At 37.6% G+C, this 12197-nt stretch overlaps 1 protein-coding gene across 1 annotated transcript in view; it reads right to left on the bottom strand.

Annotated features, from left to right (window-relative positions):
• The window catches only part of SENP6 (SUMO specific peptidase 6), a 97300-nt gene extending 88682 nt beyond the window's left edge, over positions 1 to 8618 (bottom strand). The window contains exon 1 of the mRNA XM_050894102.1: positions 8561 to 8618. Within this exon, the coding sequence (XP_050750059.1) occupies positions 8561 to 8615 (55 nt within the window). The 5' untranslated portion in view covers positions 8616 to 8618. The remainder of the gene's footprint in view (positions 1 to 8560) is intronic.
• Between the last annotated feature and the right edge of the window lie 3579 nt (positions 8619 to 12197).

The following is a 12197-nucleotide window of genomic DNA, read 5'->3' on the forward strand; positions in this document are numbered from 1 at the left end:
TCTGCAAGTGCTCTTGTTGGACAGTGAGATCAAGCAGCTGTGTTGGGCTAAAAAAATTATGAATCATTAAGCATCAAAGTGAGATTTATAGATATAAAAGAGTGATTGAGAGATGTGTCAGCATCGTTAGCCACAACAGCATTAGATATTACTTTTGGAAATAAACATTTCTTTTTGCAGGGTCTGGGCTACACCCAGAAGGCCATTTTTACTAGAAAAAAAAACCAACAGAATTTGGTGCACAGCCCAGAACCATTACATCAGTGACCTCTCCTAAATAGAAGAATTATAATTATGATCATGAGAAAGAGTAAAACTTTATAGAAGAGAGTGATTTAAAATGTATGCATGGAATCATACTAAAGAAGAAATGACCAATTATAAATCAAATATAAAATATTCCATCTGAAAAATTCAGGATAATCTCCTATATTTTTAATTATTCCTTAATAATGTACATTGGGTATTTATTTTATGATGTATTTTCAGGCAAAGACTGATCTTTAACTAAAGAAAAGGAAAACTTTTTTTAGTAGTTTTGTAAGTGTTAAAAGGGGAGCACGTAAAAGGCTCAAGAGAATACATCAGAACTAGATACTTAGAATGTACTTCCCAGTGTATATCAAAATGTCTGTGTAAAAGATATTTCAATATATTTTGATGCACTTTATCATATTTGCTGTAAGTTTCCTGAAGCAATTCTGTTGTTAATCTGAAATAAACTTTTCTCTAACATTTTTATGGTGATACTCTAATAGAAATATGTTTTTGCCTACAGACTGATGAAATACATTTGTTGATTGCAATCCAAGCTTTATGATTAGGCAACAGTGTAAATTTGTTGTTTGTCTTTCAGCGTAACTCTTTCATCATTTTACTAATAAGAGCAGAAGTTCTAACTGATTTAAAGGGGGAAAAATATAAAATGTTGCATTTGTCAACATAAATAGTATGGCATAATAACAATAGTCTTTCATCTAATGACAAAAATAATATAATGAATGCATCTACAGCACAAAATATTAAAATCAAAGACTATGTAATCAGGAAAATAAAATAATAGAAATTTTTACCACAATAAAAATAAAATAAAAGCACAGCAAGACTCAGACTGTTATTTAAGGCATGTCAGGCATCCAAAGACATCCAGCATACAAAATGTACTATGCATATATGCACAGTCAGACCCTGTCTCTAATCTCTTGCTTTTCAAATCGATGGGAAATATGCTTAAGTCAACTTCTAAAGTATTTTTAAACACATTTAACAGATATTGAAACTTTTTTTGTGTGAAGTTATACAGAAGTCACTTTCACAATCACACATGGAAAGAAATAAGTGTTCTTAATTGCCAGCTAACAAAACAGAACTTGCGGATGGTCTTTCTTTATAATGGTCTCACACCCATCAGAAAAGGAAACTCTGTTTTATAGCTGAAATCCTTGGAGATACTTTGTCAATAATCATTAGCCTCAAGATCTATGTTAGTAGAGATGTCCAATTTAAACAAATGCATATAATAACCAGAAAATATCTAATTGAAATTGTTTCAGCAGGGTCACACATCTTAGAGGAGGATCACCTTTCCCCTGCCTGTCTGTTTCATTAGATGCCTATTTGTCTAAAGCTTTAAGAATACTTAGGTTTCAGAGCAATTAAGGCAATCTTTTAGCCTTAGTTATTACGTGTTTTACATAGGAAACTTCTGCATATATCCGAATCATGTTTGTAAAAATAAATTACACCAAGGGCACATAAAACAGCAAATATTAACCCATACACACACAAGCGAAAATACATACTAAAGCAAATAAAAAGTTCAGGTTCGTGTACAAGGCGTTGTATCATAATCATAATCATTTTGCCTCAAAGCAGAGGCAAAAAGTCACTGCATCCTACCAGAGTCAGCGTGCATGACTTACTCCCCTACTGCTCATGCTGCTGGGTAAGACACTGAGTTTGTTTCTTACAAATTCTCCTTCTAATCGGAAGAACTTCTGAAACCTCTTTCTCACTGTACGAAGGAGATTAGAGATCTGGACTATGATGATGGATGTGCTTCTGTCTGTGTACTTTAGTGGTTAAGTACAGTAGTGTACTCAGTCTCATCTGTGAAGTGGAACCAGTAAAAGCATATGTAGGAATAACTGTACTGCAAAGAATAGAATCCACACAGTACAGGATTTGAAAGATGTAAAGGGATCATTTCATTTGTCCTTCTGCATAGAGTTAAGTTGTAAAGACTTAAAATGTCACCAGCATATTCCCTTAAAAACCTCACTTTAAGATTGATCTTCAGTCTCCACAGACAGTGTATTAGAAAGGTGGGGGGGGGGTTCCATATTAACCTAAATAATCTTCTCTACAAATAAGTTTCTTCTTCTACCTCAATTAGAGATCACTGTGCTCTTCTGAGTAACTTTTCTGTACTGGGAGATTGCTGTTGTATTTCTCAGTCTTTTCTACAGTTCCTTCAGTCTTCCTTCATTTATTATTTTTAATCTCTCTAGAGTCTCTTTAACTTGTCTGTTAAAGCCCCCATTTTAAAGTGGGGCTATTCAAACAGGATGCAGTACTAATGCAGGTCTCTCCAAAGCTGAATAAAGCAGAATGACTGTCTTCTGCTTCTGACATACTGCAATTCCCTTTAATATATCCTAAAATATTTTTCAACAAAATCACAGTTAGATCTTGGTCAATTTGTAATCCAATATAAATCCCAAGTCCTTTTCTGTACTGTTGTTCCCTAGCCAGTTATATCTCATTTTGGATTAGTTTGTTTGATTTCTCATTCTAAAGTGTATGATTTTCTACTTGTCTTCACTGCATATCATCTTGCTGGTTTTAGATAATTTCTTTTAATTTATCCAGATCACTTTGAATTCTAATCCTGTTGTTAACCTAACCACCTGTTAGGTGCTTGCAACACTTGTGGTCTGGCAGTGAAAATAATAGTAGAATGATGGCTAGGATAAACCTGTGTACAATCAAGTGCCTCTCTCAGACTCTCAGTGAAACACCGAGAGTGCATTTTTCAGCCTATTTCCTGGTTCAGTTTTAAGAAGTCATGCACAACAGTGGCTGATGTCTTACTAGAGTCAATATCACCTGCATTCTCCCTCTATTTATCCTGCATGCCAACTATGCCAATGAAGATGGACAAAACTGTAGTGTGACATCAGAGCTTTCCAGTGATTCTCAGAAGATTGAAATACGAGATGCGTAAGAAGACCTTCATATCTGTGTAGAACTCCAAAGTTCTTTGCTCTTCTCAGTCTTTTTCCTCTTGTCCACAAGATGAGGAACGTCATTCTGGGACATTATTTCCTCTGTTGGAAGGATGTGGATGTCCACTGCTATATTTGAAGATGTCATTTACATTCTTTAATGGAGGTATATCCTGACGGCACTGGTCCACATGAAATACTCAGTTATACATATAGTAATTGTCAAATTGTCAAAAGAAGTTTTCTCCAGAATTGTATGGATAACCAAACTAGCCCCTGTATAATCCCTATGAAATAAGAGGTAAGAAATATTCATGGAGTAGAGTCTTGGCCCTGATAGAGTCTGTAGAGAACTTTGATTCGTGTAAGCAATATGGGCCCTGAGACGGGAAGTTAAAGAAATGAGAGTTGTCTCGCGTGCTCACAGTGAGCTGTATAAGGACATCTCAGTGGGAGGGGATGTTCTAACGCATAGTGATTTGTGAGTTCTGCCGTATTTGTTAACAAGCTGTCCCAGTTTATAAAGCGGCCTATCACAAGCATTTGTTTTAACTTTAAAGATTCTCCAAGTCTTTAGGCTCTTTGATAAATGACAGTGTCAGCCATTATGTATCTGTCTTTGATTCATTCCAGGCATGTCATCATTAGCTGCATGTATAAAAATGAGACGAATCTGGTTGTCATTGGTGTATTATTCCTAATGGGTACTATCAGGTCACCTTCTTCAAGTAGTCATATGTAGCTGTTAAAGAGTAGGAGGCCAAGATGCTAGGAGACAATGGGGTCAGGGAATAGCTGCTACCACTCTGAGTCCTGTCAGAAATTGTTGGAGCCCCTATAATAACACACTCACATGACATAAACATGTCACTAGTATCGCTGTTGATTTTGTCAAAAGCTAAGGAGATGTTAACTACCATGAGCATAACTGGTATGTGATTGGCCTGCGGATTTTGACAGGAATGGATTAGACTGGTTTTGGTGTTTCACTCCTCCTTCTGCTAAAAGATCTTCAGAGTCGCTTTGGTAGTTATTTGTCTTTTCTGAGAGCATGAGGTCCACAGCAGTTTGTAAGCATATTGTGAATGTATGTAAGCATATTACTCAGACTGTTTAGTGCTCAGAAGAAAGATACTGTTCCTTTTAATATTATGAAGACATTCATCTCTATTTCTTTTTGAGAAAACCCTGTAACTTGTGATTAAATTTGCTTACTTTAATATATGGAATTCTGTAAATTTCTATGAAAGGTACCTAGATCACAAGCACTATTTTCTTTATTTTTAAACAAAATAAAGAGATGAAAACTAATCAGTTTTCCATCAGTTTGAAGATATACATACTTTGACTGAGGATTTATGGTTGCTAAAACAATGTGAAATTTTAGCAGACTGTTTAAATTACAGTTACCATATGAGGACATTTAAAGTGGAGCTGACCTATTATTAATGTCTGTCCTCCTTGCTGCCTTGTAGTATAAAAGCTAAATGTATTGGTTTTCAGCACAGAAAAGTTTTAAAGTGCTGTATCAGTTTTCATCATAAAAATTCCAGACTCTGTACCACCCATAAGGATGAATAAAGATTGTAATCATTCTATGGAAAATTCAACAAATGAAATATAATCTTCTTTAGAATAGGTAATATAATTTAAAGAAAGGAAAATTAAATCTTATTCATTACCCATGAGTAGCTTTCCAAGAGGAAGATCATCAAATGACACTTGAAATGTATTGGGAAGAAATTCAATGCTGTAGAATGTTTTCTGTCTTATTGCATGAAACTTTGTTGCTTTTATGCAGCAGATTTGAGGAGGCCTTATAACAACATACATGCTATCTATATTAAACTATGTTAAGATGTTTTTGTGGTTTCTAATTTGTAGGATCTGATTAACAATATTTTAATAATTTGGGGGGATTTTGAGTTCTATTACTGTCCTCATCAGTTTATTTAGTAACAACCCATCAGCTACCATCTTCTCCTCCTCCCCAGACAGACTCACCTTGTTTTCAGAGTCTCTTTATCCACTTGTGTCTCACATCTCCCTGTGGCTCCTGCACTAAATGCAATCCTTCAACTTCTTGTCTGTCATTGTTCAAGTTCTTCCCTCAGTCTTCCCTAAAATCTTTCTTTCTGGCTCTTTCCTTTCATTCAGTTTCTGTTTTCAGCTTCTTTCCATCTACACTCAGTACCAAAATCCCTCCCATGCTTCCAACAGAGATTTCTCCAACCCTTTTCTCCCACAGTTGCCACCCCATTCCTGCCTTTTGTTGTGGCTTCCTCCCACTGCTGCCCCCCATTCCTGCCTTTTGTTGTGGCTTCCTCCCACTGCTGCTTCTGCTATATTAATTTGTTAGGATCCATGATCCATATTCAATAACTGAGGATAGCAACAGCTGAAATTTAGCTAGATGAATAAAAAGAAAATCTTGTCCCTATTTCTTGAGTATATTTTCTTCAGTGCCATAATTCAGTCTGGTATTAAAACACATTCTTCTCTTCTTGTATTAGCTAACATATGTCATTTTGTTTCTAAAAATGTTGCATACATTTTTGTTGCATTGCAACTGAAACAGCAGTCCAACAAATTTCATACTCAGTGCAAAGAACCTCAACAAAAACATAATTAATGCAATGCAATGTTTGAGATTTTAAGCCAACAAAAGCCAGACCATTTAGAGCTAAGGTTCCCATAGCAACCTTACTCTATCTCCTCCTGTGTCTGTGTGATAGGGTCTTTTCTTACATGACCACATATTGCTAGAGAATGTGCTGTATTATTCCATAAATAGAACATCAGTTTAATAGGTGAGTTAACTACACAAGGACTTACAAAATTATGTATATGTCTTCAAAGGAAATTAAATCAGTGTGGCTTGTAGAGGTACTGTACGTATATAAATACTAGAAGAAATTTTCATGTAAGCTTCAACATGATGTTACATCATTAACATAAATCCTGTCTGCAAGTGATTTTTTGACACGTTTTTAGTTTGCCAATTATCTGTTTCCCTGTATATATAGAAAATATAAAGACGAAATAATTATGGGAGGAAAATTGTTTGTATTTCTTAAAAAATAATACAAGGAGACTCTTCAGATTTAAGTGACTATTTTCCAGAGTAGACAGCTACATAAAAGCATATGAGAATTCAAAAGAAGCAGGCTTTAGTCAGACTTCAGGGCCTGAAATCATCCCATTTAACTGTAAGCACTTAAATAAAGGGGCCAAAGTTATATATACCTTGTAATTTCTCTGCAGTTTAGGGAGGTAGAAGAGCATCTCCAGAGGATGATTCAGTCCTCCTGAGATGTGATTTGCCTTCTGTCTTTCTTACTCTACTGACTATACAGTAGGTCTGGAGACACCAGTCAAGATTCCTTCCTAGTACAACTTATTGCTTAAAGTAGGATAAATCCAAGCCGTATTGTCCAAGAAAAAGGAATGAGATTTTCAGACATTTCTGCGTACTTAATGTGTCTTGTGGGTTAGATGCAGGAGTCTCCCCAGACTACACTGATATCAACGTCTATATCCGTGACTTCACGTTCACTTGACAATACAAATTTCTTCTGGATTAGATAGGACAACACAGGCCATCTCTTCTGAGTAGATATAGAACAGTACTGTGATTATTTTGGGTTTACACTGACTGCAGAAAGACAAATTATACCTTATTTGACCCAATATTAAAATCATGCAGACAATAATACCTGATTTATATATAAAGATTGTTGGAAGAACTTAACTTCATTTGTGTGTGTGTATTTGAACCAGCAGAATGAGTTAACATGGATTCAGCACTTTACATTCTTCAGCTGTGACGTTTTTGATACAGGACTGTCTCCAAGAACGTAGGACTATATCTTTACAGGCATTGGATAAGGTACCTCAGCACCCAGCTCATGAGTTTTGATTTCTACTTCTGGATGCTGGGTTAGGTGCTGCAGCTCAAAAGTAATCAAACTCTAAGTTTTTGTTGGATCTAGATCAAGGTGACAAAGTTGAGATCCCTGGTAATTTATCTGTACCCTTGAAATGTATGTTTGGAATTGGAAGTGTTTTGTATGACACTGATACAAAGCTGTGGCAAACCAGATGGCAATCAGCTAATTTGGAGAGGATTTTAAAACAAGAATAATGCGATGAAGAAAAACAAGGAATAACATGGAAAGAAATACTCCTGACAAAAAAGAGAGAAATGTCATCCATTTCCTTAGTTGGGCTGCAGAATACATTTTCCATATTCAGTTTCTTTGTAAAAAAGACCTACAGAGAAGACCTGGTTAATGTTCTGACAGTTGTCAGAAGCTAAACAAGTGAATACTGCTGGCATTCAACTACTGTTAGCTCTGAAGAAATCTGACTCTCAATTAGATGACTGGCAAGTCCCTGAAGTATCTGCTTTCCCATAATAATATATAGACAACAATGAGACAATGTGTCCGAATAAAAGTGGGTAGCAGTCTGAAATATTAAACAGTTCCCCAGAGAAATAATAATCAGGAACTATTCAACTAATATCCTCTTTCTCACAGGGATTTTACAAGGCAGTAATCATATTGTGCTATGCTGGGTTGAATTTTGTTGGAACTAGCACATTTAATTGTAAACCTTCATTTAAGATAGTAGTGAGAGAAAGTTAAGATTTTTTTTTTCACCCAAACAAAAAGCAAATGCATGAGGTCCTAGGGATCTGAACGCTCTGAATGAAAAGCTTTCATCTAGATACAGTTCAGGAAGGCAAAGTGGGGAAATAGCTCAGATGAAAATACATAAACAACAAATAGAAACATAATGGGAAAAAAAGCTAGAGAGTGTGAAGAGTACAAGTGTGTAACTGCTGTTAGAAGTCAAGGCATATATGTCAGAGAGCAGGCTGAAACGATTTCTGATGCTATGAACAGGGGAACTCTAAGTTATCTAAATCCTTTTATACCCAGGGAAGTAGAGCCTTGCAAATTCTCTTAAGTAAACGCGGTAACAACAAGAGTATTTGACCTCCTTACCAATTTGTCCTCTTAGTTGAAACAGTTCAAAACATTCTCTATAGTGGGTCAATATACCTTTAACCTACATTACAAAGTTAACAGACAACAGCATATTATTTCCTCTTCTAAGACAGGAATAACTGTAGCTTCTCACTCACTAGGAGAGCAGCACCTGACCATCAACACTGGCTGGCATGGAAGGAACGCCATACGCTTGAACTAACTGTATCCTGAGACAAGAACCTCATTAGCCCTGAGGGTCCACAGGGAAAAGTGTTGTTTTCTTATCGGGTTTTAGGCTGGTTATTTCTTTAAACTTCTTCACACATGGTTACTTACGGGCTTGTAGCAACTGCCTGGAGAAAGTGGATTTTGAAACAGGACAGCAAAACATCTTTCCTGCGTTGCCAAGGGAAAGGCCCGCGTGTCTGGAGAGGAAGGAAAAGCTTTGACGTGTGGGAAGAACCAAAGAAGATGCCTCTGCTGCAGAAACAACAGTCACCTGTCGGGGGAGCCTTCTGGTGAGGTTTCCTGAGGCAGCTCCTGACCAGCTCCCTCTTCCGGAGCCCACAGGAAAGCCTGCGGCCGCCTGGGCAAAGCTGGTAGCGCAGGTTCTCTGGCAGTTGCCCGGACCCGCCCAACGGTCAACCCCAACCGCCGCCTCGCCACCCGCCGCCCCAGCGCCTGCCGGCCTTGCCGCGTCCCCCTCAGCGCCCACCGGCCTCCCCGACGGCAGAGCCCGGGCAAAGGCCGGCCCGGCCCGGCCCGGCCTGTGGGGCATGAGGGTTGTTTGCCCGACGTGGGCACTGCCCGGAGGCGCAGGGCTCCACAGCTGCAAGGTGCGCCCTCACTTCACGTGGTAAATGCTGGTAGTGGAGCCGTCCCTCAAAGAAGGGCTTCCGGCATCGCTCTGTCCGCTGGCTGCCGCCTTGTTTGCGCTGGTCGTGAAAAAAGGGGAGGAAACATCTTTGGCTGAGTGTAAAAATGTATTCACGTCTATGTGATGAAACCTGGTGTTACAGCTACAGTTAAATATAGACACTGTGTTACTGATTACTGTGTTACTCTAAGAAAGCAATTTACAAATCTAGTGAACATAGGCATTATTTTCAACTGGAAAACTCACAGGCCTTTTCTTTTTTCTTAGGCAATGGGTCAAACCATTGTTATTTTGCTTGAGCTATTTATTACGAACTTCATAAACATCTACATTTTTCCACCGTTATTCATCATGTAAGATATTTGTAATTATAATGGTCATAGCACTTAGGTTAATGTAAATATATTAGTCTTGCAACACTTAGATTGAGATATATATATAATATTAGCATTGCACATAACAAATACAATATTTCAATGTCTATAAAACAGTAGTAACCCATAAGCAAAAACTGTACCAAAGGGTATGTTGAATTACCCATAATTTATGTGTACCTGTAAGAATAGCCTACCACCAAGGGTACCTGCAAAGAGATGAAGTTAGCTTTATCATCAACATTTGCCTTTCTCGGGTCATGAAGATTTTCTTGATGCTTTTACACTCCGCATGTATCATCTGCAGGAGATTTGCAAGCCATAATGCCATGGGAAGTGTCAACATGTAAGATACCATAGAACCATTTTGGAACAGTGTAATGGCATTCTGATACCGATCTCTCTGGTTTAAGAAATAACCACCACTTCTAACTTAGGTGAACTCAGAAACTGGCAACTTACATTTCAGAGGTAAAATTTTGTGGATGCCTTTCTGCAGCAGAGATTAGGGTTAGTTTGCTAGAGATCTACCATCTATGATTGTCTGAGGCGTGCCTATTTCTTAATTGGAGCTTCTGGTGCAATAATTGCTGTTCTGTTTACAGCAGTAACATAACTTTTTAATCAGTTGTTTTCTCATAGGTCCAAACAATAAAGATCAGCAATGAGGTATCAGTGCTGCAAGGTACATTAACCTGGCAGCATGAGATAAATTGACACTTAGATTACTACTCTCTTGCTTTGATGCACCATTAAGAAAGTTAAGAACCAGCAGTCAGCTGGGGAGAGGAAAACCCAGTTTTACTCTTGTTCAATTTTAAATTCATCACTAATACAAGATCTTGAAAGAAGTTGATAAAGGTAACTCGTTCAGGTTTCAGACAGAAGCTGTTGAATACAGCAACTCTTTCAATTATGGGAGCATGGAATCTGAAGTACTGAAAACAGTAGAGCTCAAGCTGAGAGGGGAAAGAGAATGAAAATACATGAGAGAGGACAAGGAGATCCAAATCAAGCTTTTAAGTCCATCAACAGGACCAGCTGGTGAATATTTTGGAGAATTGGACAATTTACTTGGGCAATTAAATATGAAATCAGAAAATTAGCGCTTGGCCTTAGTTTGTGTTTTAGGAAACAGCTGCATAATACAGATAATGCTGACTGATATTTGTAGATCATGCAGATGAAGCTAGGTATTATTAAGAAGAAAATATCTCACGTATATATAATCTCAAAATACCAACTCTGAGAGGTAAGAGTTCTTTTATAAATGCTATTTAAAAAAATAAAATGCTATTATAGCCACCTGGCCCATGAGAAGTCAGTCTTTGAACTATTCACAGCTTCTAATGCCTTAAAATTCTCCTAACAAATTAAGAAATACAGTTATCCTCACTTAAAGGAACATAGGCACAGACAGTGGGATTTATCTTTCTTGCCTTTAGATGAATGCAGAACTGTAGTGTACGTCTGAGCTAGGGGTCTGGCATTCTTTTGTTTAATGGAGAGAAATAGGCACTTTTAAGGTATGACTCATTTGAGATACTCTTACGTATCTGCTTTAGAATGGATTAATTGCTCCCTCAAATCTCTTGTTTCTTTCCATTAACTATAAAGGGTATCTATAAAGGGTCTAGCTCAGATGTAGATTTCTATAGTGTAGGAGTTCCTATTTGATTAGATGAATTGTATCCTGAGAGACTTATCAGAAAATACAAGCTGGCTATCTTGAGTTCCAGAATCACACATACATCTCTAGTCTTAAAGGGGAAAGTAACGGATAATGTTCTATTTCTATGCCCTGTCCAAGTGTCTCAAGATTAAATTAATTTTTTATTCCTTTCCTCACTGATTTTTTCTGGGCAAGTTGTCTTCTTTAATGCTTTTGGACCCTGATTTATGTTCAGAATATGCCTACATGTCGTGCTGTGAGTAGACACAGTCTTTCTGTGCTGGTGCTGAAAGCTGATACAACCTCACACTGCAAGTGTTCTGAGGCAACCAAGAGTGTGCGCACTCAGTGCCTGGCCCTGGCTAATTAACTGTGCCTCATAGCAGCCTTGTTAGCTCTGGCGTGGTATGACATTTACTGCACTCACGCACCTCTTGATCAGCACAGAACATCGGCAGGGTGATCTGGGGCCTGTCTAAAGTAACCATGTAGACAGAGCTGCAGAAAGGTTATAACTCTTCCATCTGTTCTTTGGCAGCTGTGCAGTCTGCTTGTCATCTGATTAGGATTATGACTGTGTAATAGAGTAGATCATTGTATATAAGTAAAATAGAAAGAATCTAATGTTGTCTTGGAATTGGTGAATATATAGCTGCTTCTTTCTTCTGTGTGATCTGATTCAGTAGACAACTCTAAAGAAAAGAATGTCCAGTCTTCTTGATAGGAAGAGCCAAAATTTGGTGTTACGCTAGTGTGAGTAACAAGTAACCAACAAGAGCTATTTTTAAACTTGCAATCAGAGTAATTAAGATCAGACGATGTCCTATACTGGGCAAAGGATATGATGTACAGTCATTGGGGTATAGTAAGACTGAGATTCTGCAGTGACATGGCGTTTACAAAAATGATGTGTTAATCTCTCCAGGAAATTCAAGTGACAACCTCACCTCATGCAGTCTGCATCTATAATCATTGCATCCACAGTATTATTCTCCCTTTTTCTTAGCTTCACCACTTACTGTGGAAACAGCTATATGACATTTTCCCTTA

The sequence above is a fragment of the Gymnogyps californianus genome, chromosome 3 (genome assembly GCF_018139145.2).
Source record: "Gymnogyps californianus isolate 813 chromosome 3, ASM1813914v2, whole genome shotgun sequence".
Taxonomy (NCBI): Eukaryota; Metazoa; Chordata; class Aves; order Accipitriformes; family Cathartidae; genus Gymnogyps; species Gymnogyps californianus.